We start from the raw sequence: 19,383 nt of genomic DNA, 5'->3' as shown, positions 1-19,383 counted from the left end.
AAGCAAGTTGAGATTCAACTACAGTGAGCTTTTGTGAGGGAGAATCTACAACAGGGGGTATCTCACTTCAATGGTATATCTTAACATCACAGCAAAACAAGAAAGCTAGCGTGTCAATAGGAAAGCACTCCATGCGTTTAAAGTGACAGCAGTTCTGAGAATAAAACATCCATATCTACAGATCTGAGAAGTCATTTTGAAGGGTGTGATATAATCCTACTTGTTGGCATTTTTATCTATAGTTATCGTAGATTTGACAATGAAAAATGATTTAGTATAATTAGGTATAATTATTTTACAGAATCTGGCTTGTGTAAAATTTTATAGAATATAGAATGCCATGACCTCACAATCTTTTTTTTCTTTTTTTTTTTTTTTTTTTCCTGAAAGTAGTTACTAGCTCACCTCAAACTTTGTCAACCAAAGGTACAAAAGAAGCATGAATATTTCCAAGGTCAGTGAAAATGAAAGAGAGTCTGGAAACAAAAGAGTCTTGAATCATTTCTTCATTTTTTATATGGAAATTATTTTCTACTCTGGTAACAGGAAAACCCTTCTTTCATCAAACTGTTGCTCTGCTGAAGGAAGGATAGATAAATAGAAAGTAGGAATAAACATAATGACACATAAATGACTTTTCTAGATTAAAAATGTAATGAATGTTTGCACTGTAGAAGGAAAAAATATAGCAGGCATTATGGGATCACTATGGAATAAAATATGACATTCTAAAACCCAAGGGTCTCTACCTAAATGATGTGGCTGAAAGAGGCAGTCCACTCAAACAAAATGCAGCTGCTGAAAATGTTTCAAAAGATAATTGAGAAGACTTCCCGTTTTTAAATTGGATTGAGACATACTAATTTTAACAACTTGACCATGGTCTTTGAAACCAGAGGTAGTAACTTCTGAGAAATTTTAACAAAACATCCTACTCCAGCAATGAGTAATATACACTAATGTTTTAGCAAAGTAGTACAAAAGTTCTCCATGAAGTGTAGTGTAATCCCAGAACAAGATGTCCAAAGGAGACGGAGGAGTCTCCATTCTTGCTAGCTTTCATGATTTGAGTGGAATTGTTTTGATTAATTGCTGATGATAGTCCTACTTCAGCCAGCTAGCTGAACTAGCTAAACCCCAGGGGTTCTTTCCAGCCAAAACTCTATGATCAAATGTACAGCATTTAAGCATAAAGAGTCTGATGTAATGATTGACTGAGCAAGGTTTTTATACAGAATATTTGCAACTTTCAAGAAATTACACTCTACAATGTTTCTGTTACAGAAGCTGTGTGGAAAGATCATGGTTTTACTTTACCTCTTGGGACTATTCCCTCATTGGGTGTATACTAAGCAGATTTTCCCCCTGTACATGGCACTGAAATTTCTATTACACTTGGAGAAATTGGTCCAGATACAGTTTTTCCACTGAGATAAAAAATGTTTTGTGGAATTAATGAACTATATGTAGGTAATCTGCAGTTAGACACAGCAGAACATTTTCAACTTTGTCAAACCTCAGGGGCTTCATCCACACACCAGATTTTTACTTTTCACTTAAAAATTGTTCAAAATTTTTGTCCTAGGTACAAAACCTTGGAATTGTATTACTGAATACACAAAAACCTCACAATCCTTTTAATGAGGTACTTTCATCCCTATCTTGTCTGGACTGCAAATCCAATGCGGTATGTCAGTCCTGGGGTATTTTGTAATTACTAGAATGGTTCAATCAGAAGGCAAGGTACGGTATGTAAAGGAAAATGTAGCTTAATCAAGGAACTGAGCCTGTAGAAAAGAACAGCAGGGAAGAATGACAGAATAAAACTGACTAAGACTCAAAGCAGCTGAGATACAAATTAATGTTAAACTTAACACAAAGGAAATGTTTCAGTTCAGTTCAACAAATGATACTTTGGCTTGCCACAGCTCTGTCAAACACAGAATGTTTTGGGTTTTCAAATGCAAAATTGAATGATTTCCACAAAATTAGATTTAAGGTTATTTTTAAATTTAAATTTATATTGTAAATCCTGACAAGGTGTGGCATACATAGGTCTGAAATGTGGGATGTTTGTTAATTTAAAACAAACAAACAAAAACTTTCCTAAAATGTATATATTACTTATAAAGCAGGCAGAAAAGTAGGGCCACATTTTCAGATAAGCCTTTATGAGACCTATATAGGTAGGTCCTCACCTTGCACAGAATGTGTTTCCACATGAATTTCCAGCATATGGTGAGGTGATTACAAGTGTGAGTATAAACCTATTTGTGGCAGTTAAATTTCTCTGTGTCTATTCTAAAAGGCTGACAAACAAGTAAAAAAAAAAAAACAAAACAACAAAAACAAAACAAACAAACAAACAAAACAAAACAAAACAAAATCAGCCTCTGCTCATATTTATTCCAAAGTGTAAAACAATCAGATAAAAGAAAAAGATTTCTTTCATAAATATTTCTTACCATAAGTTTCTTCGAATCATGTCTCAAATCTAGCATTCTACACTGGAATTATTTTAATTATTTAGGTATTTATCACAATTTAAAGAAATATTTCAAAGTTGTTTTGAAATGATTAAATGCATTTATTCACTATAATTTCTTCATGATTATAATTAAACTATTTTAGTTCTTAGAAGAGGAGAAAGGCATTCTCCTTTCATATTTCTTTTTCAACTGTGTTAGGCTATTTTATCACTGGTAAATACTTCAATATTGTGGTACTTCCTTGTTTTTGTTTGTTTGTTTTCAAATAATATACAATGTAATAAATGCAGTTTGTAATTATTTGTGAGATGGGTGCTTTGAAAATTGTCATGGCTTCAAAGTAGTTGTCTTGCTTTATCCAATTAATATATTCATTAGTTATGTAACACAATCCACAGACTAATTATTCTATGAAAGTTCTGCAAGAAATAACCCAAATTTAGAGACTGAGTCTCTAAGACACTGATGGCCCAGAATACTTCACAAGATTGGCAGCCATCAACCATTTCCTTCATATATTAATTAGAAATTAATTTTCAGCCAGATTAATTCACTCCTCCTGGTATCCAAAATAGACAGACAAACAGATGTATGTATATTCCACACACACAAAAAAAGGACCTTCAGTACAGTTTTCCCAGGTTATATAGCATTATAATTCATTTTACTAAACTGAAAATGTCAGCACTTATGCAAGATACAACTGTATCTTTTATTCCTTTTCTTAAAGCCACCTCTTAAAAATTAGAAAGGACTAGAGTTCCAAAGTAATAGATTCTGTTATTGCTGACAACAAAATATTAAAAATACCAGTAATCAAAAACATAATGAAGCAGATGAAAAGATTAAAATCAAACATTCAGGTACAGAGATGGGAGATTGAGATGAACAACTGATCATGGCTTGTGAATGATGTCCTTTGCAATTCAGTCAGCATAAAGTTCATTTTTCCCTGCAAGGATTCATAAATCTACACATGCCATTTCTAACCTGATGAATGTGTGTGTTTGGAGCAGTGAAGCTAACCCAATATTTTATTCTAGAATACAGATTTTTAGCCAAGAGTCTTAGATATAAAAAGAATAAAAACCTGAAATGAGAATGGAGGTATTCTATGGAAATAGATGTAAATAAGTGAAGAATGCTGTTTAAAGACCTGTTTTTAAAGCTTCTCCCAAAGTAAACATACTTGATTTTGTACAAAAGTATGGGTTATTTATTATTTATTTATTTATTTATTTATTTATTTGTGCTCTAATAACAACCCCTCCATAGTCTGGATGTTATAAGTGATACTGTGGGTGGAATAACAGAAAGTTGCAGATGAATTTCTGGTGGTCAGCAAGGAATTTTTGCAAGACAGCTACACAAATTATACCTGACAGCTTTGACTGTCTACGGGAAGCAGGCTCCTGACTCTTGGCCTTCTCCTAATCTTCTCACTATACTCAAGACAGGTGAGTTTCAACAGCTCATATGGTTCTCACAGAATGAATGCTTTTAGCATTGAGGAAACGTTTTCAATATAATCTGTTTCTTATAGAGACAGATCTAAAAGTCTTTTCTTATATTTGATAAGAATTTGAAAGGGAATTGCATATAATAATTCAAAACCACAGATATACAATAAAGACCCTTATCTATGCCTTAATCTGATAATTGTTAAACATACAGAAATGAACACCAGTGCATTGAAGTCAAAGGAATTACAGTGGTAGGATCAGTCAGGAACCTCAACGCAGTCGAGCCTCTGTTCTGTGTTTGTTAACTGAAAATTAATCTTATTTTTACAGATGGCTGAAAATCGTGCCATGTGTCATGGTAACATCTGTTTCACCCACAAGAACAAGTGAGGAGAACAACATGGAATATAATAGCAAATAATTTAACAAAGCTTTTTATCAGACATGTTTTTATCGGATATAAGAGTTAAGCTGCTGCACAAAAAGTGACTGCTTTCTGAGGAGGAAAAACTTGCTGAGGTAAAGATCTCTAGCACCTCAAGGCTGTGTCCACAGTGAATATCTTCCAAATACCCCACATAGTCAGTTAAAATATCAACATAAGAGCTATGTAAGAGATGTTGAAGATCTAGCTTTTAACACTAGTAAATGTCTCACTCAATGCCACTTCATCATGGCAGTTCATCAATAATATCCCCCCCTGCCCTCCCTCCCCATCTTTCTCATTTTGCCACAACATGGCTTTTTTTCAGGGGGGGGGGGGGGGGAAGGCTTACAATTACAACCACTAAGAACAAAGCACAGAAAGCACATATACTTTTCTGTTCTGTATATTTTCGTAGGGAGAACATTATCACTCCCATTGCCCCAATCCAAATGCAAATTAAGCACCTCATTTGTTTAAATTGGCCAGAGGAAGAGATACAGAGAACCAAATGCTACTCCCACTAAAGTCAATGTTGTGAGATCTGGGCTATGGTGCATATCTGATAGCACAGCAAGGTCCAAAGTACTATGTTGCAGCATTACAGTTTAAAATGTTGGTTTTCAGTGTTAGCAAGATCTCAGTCTTGAATCTGTGACACAAGCTTTCTGAGCTTTTTTTTTTTCTTTTTTTCTTTTTTCTCTCCTCCTCAAAAATAGATGCACACATAAAAATAATTTTCTTTTTAGTCTTGGAGTGGATTTCCCTTCTTAGAACAAACCTGTCCCTATATTTCAGCTGTTGTATGCATTGCAGTATCCATACCCAAGGCACTACTTCTTCAGGTAGACACTGGCTGAGACACTCTAGTGAAGAATAAAATGTATAGTTTCCAAGGGGGAGACATATTCTGTTTAATGAAAAAGTAGAGGAATGTTATTTTTGTATTGTATATTTTTTAATGATGTCAATTACAGAGCCTCCTAATGCTCCTTGAAATGAAATTTATATAAGCTCTACTGACAGAAACTTGAGCCTCTAGCTTCAATATTAATATAATTAAATCAAAAATTAAAAAATGAAAACCTGCCAACAAAGAATAAGGACCACACTCTACTGCCTTGCCTGCATTAATAAATCTCTTATGCATTATCCAAAATTTTAGAAAAAGTTCCAGCTGAAGCCTTCATACAAGAGAACAGAATACTCTGTGCCTTACAATCATTACCTTTATTATACCCAGAAGCACATTTTCTCCTGTGTGCATTATTTGTTTGTGATTCACTATGATCTCAAAATCTCATTTTAATTTGCATAATCACTTATACCCTAAATCACGTCCTCTCAATATATCCCCCACACAGATGCTGTGTGAATGGTGTAGTAGAATGGTCATTTGAAGTTTCCTTAAGGTAAAAGAAAGGCTAGTTAATATAATCATCTCTGTATCACCAGAGTGGCAAAGATTATAGCACAGAGGGCCAAGATTTAAGTTCACTATTTCATCAGCAAGAAGCTTGCATACATAGAGTAGTAGGATTTGCACTGACTGAAGGAATTACTTAATATTTTGTTTCAGTTCATGTATGTGATACACAATCTTAAATAAAAAAATTATCAATGCTGAAGTGGTCTTTGCAAAATAATGGCTTTATGCAAGGTATCTGGAATTTTCTGATCTTTTTTGTTTTAACCAGTTTCCAATACTTTTTAAACATTTAAATATTTTAAAACTGTTTCCCTTAAAAACAAAACATGAGTCATAAATATTTAACTTCAGAAATAACCATTCTGACAGATATGGAACTACTATCACTTTGATTTGCTGCACAATAACTGCATGAGCTTTGCAAGACTCATCGTAGTATAATTTTATTATACATTTATAGCATCTAAATATTTCAGAGACTATCCATGAAGGTGATAGAATAGCTTTCCAGACAAAAATACACAAACACACATCTGGGGCAAAAAAAATGAAACAAAATCAGGTTGTAAGCTCAACAAATAGCCAGTTTTGCCAGGTGGAAGGCTTAGCTTAAGAGTGCATGAGGCTAAGAAGTGCCCTAACCCTTGCAATGGGGAGGTGCATTGACTGCAGGAAACAAGTCTCATGGTGAGACAAGCCAGTGGGAGGTTGTTAAGGAGCAACTCCTTCCTAGGAAGCCCACTAGAAGATGTGAAATGTGTGGAAACCCAGTTAGAGCATTCTTCACTGAGACACAAATAAGACTTACATGAAATGGCTCTGTTCTGAATAAACTAGGTTTTGTTCTAAAAAGATAGTTGGGACTGCCAGCAGCCCCACCCAGGGGGAGGCAATGATGCAGCCCATCCTCATCACTAGGACTGTGATGGATGCTTTGAAATAGGCTATAATTTGTGGCCTACGCAAGCTGACAATATTTTTTCACAGCTACTTCCCATCAGAGAGACTTTCTTTTTATTATTATTATTATTATTATTATCATCATCATCATTATCATTATCATCATTATCATTATCATCATTATCATTATCATTATCATTATCATTTCTGGATTTGTTTTTCTGTTACCAGTATTTGACCAATTTGTGCACAGTGGGCTTTCTTTGTGTATTATCCCCTACAGGTGCAGTCTTCTCTTTGAGAGGTTTGCCCTCTGTGAGGTGTTCGACAGCAGGTTACGGACCAGGTTTATAGAGAAATAAACAACCAACTAGAATAATAATAATAAAAAATAAATAGAAAATAAATAAAAAATAAAAAAGCTTAAAGTAAGCTATGGGCAAACTGGAGAGATTTATTGAACATTCTTTCCTTTTTCCTCTTCCTTGCACAGCATCCTCACCTCCTCTGAGGACAGGCACTTTTAACATACTTGTAATTCTCCCTTCAGATGTATCTTTATTAGATATTTAATGGGGTTAAGAGAGAAGGAAGAAATTAAAGGAGATAAGAATGGTAGATAATGATGTTCAAATATACCTCATGAGCCTTTGGCCAGAGGTGTTTGCATCATTTCCCCAACAAACATTTTTCCTTCTAGGAAACTGTCTCACCATCAGATATTGTTTGTTTATGAAACAATCGCATATTCACTCTGTTCCTCTTACAGGTAACTTATATAATCTAAATTATTCACACACTTTTAATTACGTTTTTAGTATTTAAAAGCCTAAGGAAAACTAGCAGGGTTTTCTCCTCCCAGTTGATTTTATCACTGGCCTTCTTTCATCTCCTGCTTCAGTTAACACATTATAGATTTTAGGTGAAAGGTAAATACAAGTAAAATTAAAAAACAGAAAGCAGAAGGACCCAGAAGAAAAAGGGAGAAAAAGGGATGCATAATATTGATATGCCATCTGAAAAATACAGTAAAAGATATATCTCCACAGTAAAGTCAAATGACCCTATATAAGGTTCCTATATAAAGTATATTGTTTTCCCATTGCAATATCACAAAGGAATACAACCCTTAGAAATAACAATAAAAATTAAACAAAATTAAATAAACAAATAAAAAGTTTAGAATCTAAAGAGTAAATCTGGAATACTCAAAGAAAACAGAAAGAAGTGTGGGTTGGAAACTAAACCCTGAATGTAACTTGACAGGTCCAATACCATCTATCCATTGCCAAACACCTTGTCGTCTGTGCAAAAATACCACAGCTAAATCAGCTAAACAATATTTCCGAAGGGATTTTTTATCTTGAATACATTTCAGGGCCTATCTGTTTTCACTGTACAGTAAAGAATAATCAGTATGCTTGAGGGAATCTCTGCTAATAAATTGTCTAATTTGCAAAAACAGAATAAACTTTGTGTTCTACTGTGCTACACCATCTGTTTAGCTCTTTCCTATCTAGATCCTCATTTTCCTAAACATGGAAACACTTTAAAAAATCTAATTGTTTTCCACTTTTTCCATCTTCTTTCCATTTTAACCCTCTTTTCCAGGCTGATCTGAAATTCAGAGCACCAATCTCTTCAGTTAGAAATTGCCCATAGACTGTTTTTTCTTATTGAATGTTTTTGTTACCATTTAGCCACATGTAATTTGGACAACTCATTCAGTGGACGTTTAAAAGAGCTAGTGACCAGAAGGAAGGAAGGAAAAAAGGAAGGAAGGAGAAGGTTCCACCCCCCATTGCTCCTCCTCCCTGCTTAAAACCGATCATTTAAAAGTATGCCAAAGAAAGACTTATGCCAAAGCTCAAACACATAGTATTTAGAGATTAAAGGAGAATTATTTTTTCTTATCGAAGTAGATAGAAATTCACTTTTCAGTCTATAAATTTAGAGAAGACTACTTAGGAATCAAATTTTCAAAATCTTGAGAAACACAAATTGCATTGAATTTATATGACTTGATACAGACTCCAACATTTTTAGTGCAAATTTCTGTCCTTTACTTGTTTGATAGTTAACTTTAAAGAAATATGTACATTCAGTGTACAACCTGCTAACTAAAAATTATGGGATTTAAGCAATTCCTTTTCTCTAAAACCAGCATTAAATAATTGTATATGGTTAAAAAAGGCAAGAAACACTGAATGGTTTATATGTATATTTTTGTACACTTACACACACATACGCATGTATATATGTATATGGTGGAAAGAATAACTTACCAATGTCCCAGGTAAGGGGGTTATTCTGTTCCATCTCCCTTTTCCCAATGACATACCAAATGCAAGCCATCCAGTGAGCAAGCAAGGCAAACATGGACATGAGAAGTGTGAGAACAATTGTGCTGTGCTGGGAGTAACGATCCAACTTCTGAAGAAGACGCAAGAGGCGGAGCAACCGCACTGTCTTTAGGAGGTGGACAAGAGAAACCTAGGAGATAAAACAGAGAAAACAACTTGTCAGCTCTTGACTTCTATCACACTATTCTCTTGTTGCAATGAATGGAAACTCCACCCTCTAAAGTTGTATGGATTTTTACTTTTGTTGTGTACGTACTTATTTTAGTTACTTAGTACTTCTGATTTAAACCATACAATGAAATCCTGAGATATCTTTCCTTTTGAATTTTTTCAATGTAATGTCTTCCTTTGTATTTAACATAAAAAATTGTTTGCACAAAACCAGATTTTTCCCTGCTCTAGAAAAGAAACTAAATTATCAGACTGGTTCAAGGTTCATTTGACTCCTGTGTGAAACAACAAAATAAGCATCTTCAAAACACACAATGATCTTCAGTTTCTGCTAACAGACAAAAAAAACAGTAGGCATAACTCCACTTAAATATACATGACATGAAATCAGCTTAATAATTAAACCTGGAAGAGGCAACAACACAAAGCAGATATTTTGCAGAGTAAGGAAGCAAGAGAGGTGAATGAAGACTCAGATGTTTTGTTCAGATTTAAACTTGTGTTCAGGGGCCTGGGTTCCTTTTACTGCACTGTACTAACTCAGAGTCCAAAAGACTCTGTCAGACAGAGTGCATTAAAACTTCTAATACTAGTTTGAAAATTCCTTACCTAAAAGACTATTGCCTTTCAAGTGTATGTTTCAAAAGCAAAAAAAATTTCTCAGAACTCTAGTGTATGAGGATTATGGGCTCTGGCCCCAGAGAAGATGCAGAAATACACAAAGCAAGAAGTCCCTGACCATCCCATCCTAGCCAGAGCATCCTCCAACCTATATCCACACCAGAGCTTGTGCACCTCCCAGCTTTTCATGGAATAGTCTTGGCTCATGCTTCACCTGCTTTAGCAAACAATATGCAGATTAGAATACAACACATTTTTATTTTTTCAAAAAACTAAATATGCACAATTTTGGTTAATAGCAAGCATTCTTTCCTTCATTAATGAGACATTAGGATTAAGGTTTACTAGATACTTGGCAAATACAGGATACATACATCTACAGACTGAAAAAAAAAAATAGTGTCAAACTTGACATATCTTTCATAGCACTCCCAAAGCAATGTAATGAGCTCTCTGAAAAGAAAGTCTCAAAGCATTGTTGGATCAACATCTTTTGTTTATGATAATCCAGAATAACCTGAAGTTAAACCTTTCTGCTTCTATTACCAACACTAATAACCTGAAATCTTCATTTCATAGTTGTGCATTTTCTAACAACTGGGTGCAAGTTGCCTGGTAAGCTTTGTAACATGAGTATTTTAAATTTATTCATGAAGGCTTAATGAACCATTGATTTATTCCAACCCCAGAAATTAAGAGATTAGGTGGGAAAACTATAAGGAAAAATAAATAAAAAGACAAGCAGTCTTGTTTCTGCTACAGTTTGATAGTGCAGAAATAATTCTCTCCTGACCTTCATGTACTATTCACTGCCCATATAATATTTTTTTTCACAAGAGCCTTTATATTTTTCTCATAGACATAGTAGGGAAAACAAAAACAAACAAACAAACAAACAAAAAAAAAACAGAAACATGACACTTGTTTAAATTACTTTGAATTTCACAGCTGTGAGGAATAAGATTGACATGAGAGCACACGAGCTATTACAGGGTCCTCTCTTCTTGCAATTCTTTTGTCTATTACTATAAGTCAGTGAAATTAGTTATGTCTGGGTCCTTAAGCACAAGAATATTTGCAGTTTGGGGCAGAAGGCCCTAAAATATTCGATGGAATTGCCTAGTTTGGTATTAAAATAATTATATTACAAATAAATACAATTATTCTAATTGAATGTCATGTTCATCATAACAAATGACTCTTTTTCTCTGGCAACACTTTCCCAGTCTTTTTTTTTTCCTGTCTCCATTTTTTATCTCACTCATAAGCTTGTTTGAGCTAAACATGGCTCTATTTGTTGCGCTCTTAACAGAAATGGTCCCTGTTCATGACTGACACTCACAGGTGTTGCAGTAATATATAAATATAAATATAGATGGCATATATGTGCTGTGTCATCACTATGGAGCCCTTATCTTTATATGATTGCTTATGTTCCTCCACAGCACAAACAAATAGTGACAGATGAGGTGAAATTATTCTTTTATCAGTTTCTCATAAATAAGAAATAGCAAAAGTACTGTTACTGTAAGTGCACCCAGTCAGTTATTATCTGTGACTAAATCATTACCATTTTTATTAGGTTACAAAATACTGCTGGGTATATAAATAGAAAATCAGATATCGATATTTTTTTTTTAAAGTGGATACATTTCATTTTAAGGCCCAAAGACTGCCTCATTCCAAAATAATTTGCTCATAAATTTGAACACAGATGTAATTAATCATACATAATTGCAATGAATTTCCTCATTAGTTATGCCAAACACTCTTCTTCTATTGTGTCTAATCTGTCATTGAAAGACCTCAAATGCCATCAGGCAGCTTTCTGTTCTTTGTCATAAATTTAGAAAGACAAAGTGAGGAGTCAGCACTGTGTAGATTTTGCTCTGCCCACGGATATAAAGCCAACTAAATTTTCCATTTGGTTAATCATTTTAGACTAGCTGGGTTAACCTTTTTCTGTCAAAGTGACAGAGTCAGAATTTTATCTAAAACCAACAAAAACTCATTCATAGCATTCTGTGATACTGAGAAGTACTGAGAAATAAAGTTGCTACAAAAGTAGTGAAGGAATTCTCTGCTTGGAAGCATCATGTCCTATGACAAAAAGGAAATAATAAGGAAATGTGATACATTTTAAGTTCTAGCGGCAGTGATCTTGAATTCTTTTTGTCTGCTTGGTTAACGGGCTTTCCTCCAAAAGCGACTTTTTTTTTTTTTTTTTAACTGGCTCTATACCACCAATAGTTACTCAGAGATGAGCAAATTAAATCATGATGACTAGTGCTTAACAGCCTGTTTTTTGCTTCAGCAGCATTCACAGAACATTTCCATGGATGAAGGGATCCCTTACATCAGATGAATACCAGGATGAGAGAAGCTAGGGTCTCAGCAGGCACTGAGGTTAGGAAGAAACATGCTTGAGGTCTCAGATTGCTGAATTTTTATCCATTAGTGATAGTGCAGAATCCTTGCAAGGTGTAAAGGCAGTAGGACCAATTCTTATGGTTTCACCTTTTTCTTTGAAATATCCTCCACAGATGGCAAGAGACTCCACAGCTTTTTCACACAGCTCTAACTACACAAATCTCCAACCAGAGGATGATATATATGTGCCATACATACCCATATATGTATGGCACTATACCTAGCTTGAAGAATTTAGGAGCATCCCTAAGAGTTGGGCCTTTGTGCTGGGGCCTGAACAGCAAAGGAGTGAGATGCTCCCTGATGCCCCTTCTCACCGTTCTGTTGAGGCAACATCTGAGAGTCGATGGAGTGAAAATCTGAGAACAGACATGAGGAAATAGCTTATTAACTCAATAAAGTCTAAAAACAGTGGGAATGTGATTCACACCTCCCCCCACTCTTGAAACAGTTGATAGTCATTGCAATCTTGAGGATTATATTAACTGTTGCCTTGTCTTACCACTATGGAAAATACAACGTAGTAAGGCACTGTGTTCCCTTTGAGGAATCATACAGAGAACAAAAAAATTAAGTCTGTGAGGGTGAATACAGGGTACAGACTTCTACATTCTGGATTTCATCTCAATTGCCAGAGGGAATAAAGGGTTGGCCCTTGACTATTGTGTATTGGTCATTACTATACAGCAGCTAGCTACAGAAATTGGGCCAAAGCAAATGAAAGAAACACTGTACCTTGGAAAACTTTTAACGAGACATTTAACTCTTGGGGCATACAGGGAGCTATACCTGTCAGTCAATTCTCATTTCTAGATCAACATGGCTATATATTGTTTATTACTTGAGGAGTTAAGTGTTGAGGACTGAATCTATCCTTAATCATCTCATGAAGGATCTACAATTAATCAGTGTTTCTGGATATTCTTAGTCACCATATTAGTGATCTTGTTAGGGAAGAAAAAGTTAAAAGAAATAACAAACAGCAGATATGTGCTAATCATATTATAGTAACATTTCTAATATTGTAACTTTTTAAGCTGTAAAAATAATTATTAGATAATGCTTTATTTCAGTAAGTTATTACAGAAAGAATATCAGTTGCTGAACAACAATAAAGAAGAAATAGATCAGACATGGTTCATCCAATGAAAAAATCATAACAGAAGTTAAACCAACATATTTATGGTGGCTATTCAGTTTTAATGTAAGGGACAAACTGAGACAGTAGTGTACTTAAATAGATTACTCACTGTTTAAACAAACAAACAAAACAACAACAACAAAAAACAAACAACACAGTAATTGAAGAATGTGGATCTATTAACTGCCTGTTTTTAAAAAGCTACTAGCATAAGATTGACAGTTCTTAATATAACAAATGGAGTGAAAAGGGAGATCACTGAAGGAAATGAAACTAAATTAATAAAAACAAACAGGATACCTTACACAGGAGTTTTACTGACTAGCGTTTTGCTTTCTGATACTTGTCTATCCTATCGTCTATGTACATGTCTCTAACTCACATTTAATGAAAATGAGATTGAGTGCATCTGTTCAGTGAAGATCAAAATCCTGAGAATTGGAAAGCAAACAGCTTAAAACCCTAAGTCTCTTAATGTGAAAAATCCACAAAATTGAGAAATCTCTGCCAACACTATCTTTCCAATATTAAACTTTCTAATTCTATTTATTTTTGATTAGTACATTCTTACTCTACTACTGTTAATAGGACTATGAGAAGAAAACCTTTGTCTTAGCATAAGTTAACCAACGCAAATGTAACCCACCACAACTGACATTAGGTGGAATCAACAGACATTGGACCCACACATTTTTCAAAGTGGCTTAAGCATTTTGTAATTAAATACATAAGAAAGCTGAATTGAAACCAAAGCTAAAGTTAATGATCACCCTAATATATATTAGAACACAAATAAATTAGCATGATACTTAAAATTTATCATGCTGTAATTTTTGCATTAGAATGCCTGTCAGTAAAGAGAAAGAAGATTCCCATATGAGTGAAGAATGTATTCTACCGGCCATAACAATGATTACCACCATAACCACTTATGAAACTTGAAAAATTCAATCATTGAACACAGCATAAGAAAGCAAAGACCACAGAGAATTATATTTGAGTAGAGTAAGCAATAATGAACTAAGTGCAACTATATACAAATTAAGGATAATGGATCAGATATTTACATATATGGCTTTCATGTTAATGAATGACCACATTGACACCCAACCTCATAACACCTTTAATTAACATGTAAGATTACATTCTATTTCTTCCTTTAACGCTCAAAGTAAAAATACTCAACACAGCTGCAAAAGATACCAATGTATTTTACTTCATTCAGTTTTAGTTTCCAGATTTGAAAAAGCAAACAAAAAATTAATCAAACAAACAAAACAAAAACAAAACACCAAAACCATCTTTTGAAAAAAAAAAAACACTATTAAAATAGACTATGGTTAGTACTTACCACAGTGACATTGAAAGCATAAAGAAGATCAAAAGGAAGTGCAGCAATTAAATCAATGATAAACCAGGTAGTCACGTAGTGGATACAAATAGATCTTGCTTCAAATATAACTTGGCCAGACTTGCTGACATATGTTGTTCGGAAATTTAAAATAATATCTGCTTGACAAAAAAGGAACAGAATTAGAGACAGTGATTTTTTTGTTCCAGGACAGCAACCCCCACCACAACATTGATTGTATTATTTTATGCATAGCAAAGACCGGAATCTAAAACAGAAACCCATAAATATGCTGGTAAGAGATCCATATACATAGAGTTAAATCAATTGATGCACAAAATTGTTCTTGCAAGAGTAAAAAGAATATTCAAACATTTAAAACTTGCTGATTTCAAAGGGAGTTTGAATTAAAATAAATACATTCTTCTTTAAACAGTACCATATAACGTACTTTCCAACTATAGCTTTCTTTATGAAAAATGAAAATATGACTGTTGTACATAGAACCTACTGATAATCGTTTTAAGATTTAAAAAACAAACAAAAAACAAATAAACAAACAAACAAAAAAAACTATAAAACCACAAGACATTAATTACTTAAATTAAAATGCAAATTTGAAACTTTCCTTTAGTGATAACTGTCCAGCATAGATGATAAATAATGTCATTCTCAAGGGTAAACCACTTGTTTCTCAATAGAAAAGTGCTGAACCCACTTGGAAAAAAAAAAAAAAAAGGCTTTTGGGTTATGATGGTGATCACAAAAGTGATATGAATTGCTTCATGGCTTGTGCACTTTACATGTTCCTATCTAATGTTCCAGGATGAGTGCCTCTCAATATGAGATATAGTTTTGACATGTCTTGCCAAAACACATTAACACTCAAAGAAAAGCTTAGCTCTTGACAACAGTCTCAATTATTTTCATGTCTTACAAGATGAAGACTATAATCTGTCCTCAAGCTATGCACCCAGTTTCTACCAACATTTGTGAGCACTACTTATATAACTTTTACAATGGCAGAAAGAAGTGCAGTGAACCATAAAAGTTGGTGTTTTACAGCAAGATCACTAGTTCACTGCCTTGCAAATTCTAACACCGCATGTTGAAGACCATCTCATTAAAAAAAAAAAAAAAGAAAAAAAAAGATCCCAAGTGTCAGCAAGACGTTCAGAATGTAATTGTCTTTTTTTTTTCTTTTTTTTTTTTTTTTTTTCTCACAATAATAATTAAAACCAACAAACAAACAACTTCAAGGTGATGGTCTTGACAACCCAAAAGCCAGTGGTCTTTCTTTGAGGCAGCTTTCTAGATATTAGTTTGGTGTGTAATAGACTTGTCAGCTGTGTAATTTGTAGTCTGTGTAGCATATTATAAAGTGTTACGAGGAGGAAACTGCATTCATTATACCATTTGCAGCAATGGCAGCATTGATTTCTTTCTGTCTGTTAGATGATGCACAAGATATGCCTGCAGCTGCTTCTTCTACATGCCGCTCTTGCACAGAGGTGGCAGCTGTTGCTGAAGACTGGTTCCTGACTATGCACAGCAAGGACTGTGCATGTGTTTGGGAAGTGTTTGTTGCCCCAAAAACAGGTTTCTTACAGCCTCTGGGGAAGGGGAGGTAAAAGTGCCAAATGGAAAAACCTACAAACCAAATCCAGCCTCTTGCCCGCCAGTGAAGGTGAAGGAATAGGAAGATATATGCCTTGTAAATGGAAATAAACACAGAATGTAAGTATTTAATTGGTTCAGTCTATATAAGAAATTTGTTTTATCTTTGGATATAGATATTTCCTTTCCTCACAAATCCATCACAGGTAAACCTGCTCCAATTCAGCAAATTCTTGAAAAAAAGAAAGCTGTGAAGTCCTAAACTATAAGTATACCTCAACATTTATCTCTTCATAATTAAAAAATGTAACAAACACTGCACATCATGTCAGAACTAAGAAATGGGGAGTAGTAGGACTGTTGTTTCATCTACTCTTGGATTTCTGGGCAGTTTATGATGCCTGAAAATATTTCTTCCTGTTATACATACATGAAAATGAATACCGAGTCTCTGATATAATTTTATCCTGCAATTTTCATTTGGTCAAAATATAACTAACAGCAAGCATGAATGAACAGACTCTGCTCAGACAGTGAAATGCAAAAATGAGCATTAAAAGTTTTTTTTCCTATGATTTATTTAAAAAACAAACAAACAAAACAAAACACGTGTTTATGTAGAACACACACACACTGAAAATGAAATAATTAACTATTACGCAGCTCAGTTTAAATGAGCCAGATTTTTTCAAATCAATTGTGTTGTGTTGTTCTTGTTATTCTTAGGCATTTTTCTTACTTCTTGAAATTTCCATTCATCGGGGACGTTGTTTTTCATTTCTTACCATGTTTTCTCTTTTTATTTTTATTGTAGTTTTTGTTTTCTGTGCCATTACTTCTGAAGTTGGCTTTGGAAATGATAATCTCCTACATTGTTGCTAGTATAATGAGGACAGCTAGTTTAAAGGAAAGCAAGAGAAGTAGTACCTGAATGGGTTCATTTTAACTGAGTAAATTAACTAAACATAAAACAATCTCAATTGAAAATGCTGCTTCATTGAGGGAACATGAACTGCTACTAGTATATATTAATGCATTTTTTTTCATTTCAAGAATTTTATTTCAGAACTTTTTCATGCTTAAAGAACATTAAAAGTGAAATACCTTTTCATACCTTATGAACACAGTACTCAAATAGAGAAGCCATACAGCCCATGCAGAAAATACTGCTGAAGTCCTATAACAGAGTTTACACTCTTCTTCTTCAAAATAGTTTGAAGCTGAAATTCATCCACCCACAAACTTCACAAGTTTCTTACACTTTGTTTTAAAAATAGTGGTATTGCTGACACTGAAATGAATTACTAACTCTTATACATGTTTGAACAGGAGATGCAATCACTCAGTATCTATGACTGTGTATCCATCTTAAGAACAGCAGTATCATTTTTTTTTTCCTTTAGCTTAGTTATATAGATGCTTTACTCCAAGTTTGCTGTGATGTGCTGCTAGGACATTGTGATGATGGAAGCTATGAAGAACTGGGGCCAAGGGCCTCTATATTTCTGGGGCAAAAGGTATGAATTCATCTAAAGCACTGCCAAATATTGGTATAACACGCTATTAAAGTGTCAGTTTTATCATCTCTTTTAATTCTGGTCAGATTTGCCTTGAGATATCCATTTTGTGCATTTATATTGTTAGATGATGTTGTGAAACACAAAAAGATCTGATGAAATTTGTAGCTGCTATAAAACATCACGCTTAATTATGTATACGTGATTTTTTCCTCTTAACTGAAAAAAACACTACCCTCACTCTTAAAAACAAAAAACAAACTACTAAGTTTTAGTTTGATCACCCTAGAAATTTTCTTTATTTTTTTTTTCAAAACAGAATCAGAGAAGCACTATAAAATATCTGTTGGATTTTCATTTTCAATATGTAGTGAGAAAAATGCACATTTAATTAATTTCATTGCCAAATACATATATATATATATTTTATATACATATTGCTCATGCATAAAGACAGGATGCTTCTGACACATATTTTGCCATTTTACAATAAAAAAAAGTTAATAGTTCCAGTTCTAAAACAATATGTTGTTTTGTGTGTTGTTTTTATGCTCTTTAATGTTGATGGCAAAAGTTGTTTTTCAGATATATTTCATCCTGTTTTCAATTTTCATGTGTTTGCTTCTATTTTGGCAGTGAAATACAGGCACAAACAATGTAGGTATTCTTGTTTTCAAGGACAATTTATGCCTACAAATAGGGAGGCAGTTACTGAAAAATGTATGTTCATATTGTGTAGGACAATAAACACACCACCATCGGCGCCTTTAGATGCAGGTATATACCAGCTATAAAAGCATTCTTAACTATACAATTCTTAAAAGCCTCTAAAAGAATAATTACTTAACATGAGATTAGAAATGTTATATGAATTTGGGATAAATTAGCGTTACAATCTATTTAAATGGGGTAAAAAAAAAAAGTTATTTTTGATTAAAAATCAGTAACCATCTGGACCTGGAAAATATGATCTTATCATACATGTACACTTTGAAAAGATGACAGTCTATGATGTGAACTTGGAAGTGTAAAAGAATTTTTTTAAGACTTCAAGTGTTTTATCAATATATACGATTTGAACAATTTTTAAGTATGAATTAACAATCAGATCGTTAAGGAAATTCATTAAGCCCTGCTAGTTTAAAAAACAAAAAAAGAAACATATGACAACCAACGAATCAATAGAGCAAACAAAAAAGCCTCCACAAAGCTGTAAGATACAAAGTAAAATGGAAAATGCAACTGAAATTCAGGAAACATCAGCGGTTAACAAAATTACAAGTCTGAAACTGAGTCACCAGTATTAATTTTCAATACAACATCATAAAATTGGAGAAATGTTAAGGAAATGGAAACTTGACAGGATAATTTTAATAATTCAGGGGGAAAAACAAAAAATAACCCTAAAAGTGATAATCCAGAAGTCAATAGGTTTGCTAATCTCAGATAAATTGAGGGAGCAGATCC

General features: G+C 33.8%; 1 protein-coding gene across 1 annotated transcript in view; it reads right to left on the bottom strand.

Moving 5' to 3' along the window:
- KCNH8 (potassium voltage-gated channel subfamily H member 8) overlaps nucleotides 1–19,383 on the bottom strand; it is a 192,288-nt gene that overhangs the window by 48,710 nt on the left and 124,195 nt on the right. The window contains exons 7-8 of the mRNA XM_040550428.1: nucleotides 14,783–14,940; nucleotides 8,991–9,198 (exon numbers count right to left, since the gene is read on the bottom strand). Coding sequence (XP_040406362.1) covers nucleotides 8,991–9,198; nucleotides 14,783–14,940 — 366 coding nt within the window. The remainder of the gene's footprint in view (nucleotides 1–8,990; nucleotides 9,199–14,782; nucleotides 14,941–19,383) is intronic.

The sequence above is a fragment of the Cygnus olor genome, chromosome 2 (genome assembly GCF_009769625.2).
Source record: "Cygnus olor isolate bCygOlo1 chromosome 2, bCygOlo1.pri.v2, whole genome shotgun sequence".
In the NCBI taxonomy this organism is placed as follows: domain Eukaryota; kingdom Metazoa; phylum Chordata; class Aves; order Anseriformes; family Anatidae; genus Cygnus; species Cygnus olor.
The sequence above is the reverse complement of the archived record's forward strand: the minus strand, read 5'-3'. Positions and strand labels throughout refer to the sequence as shown.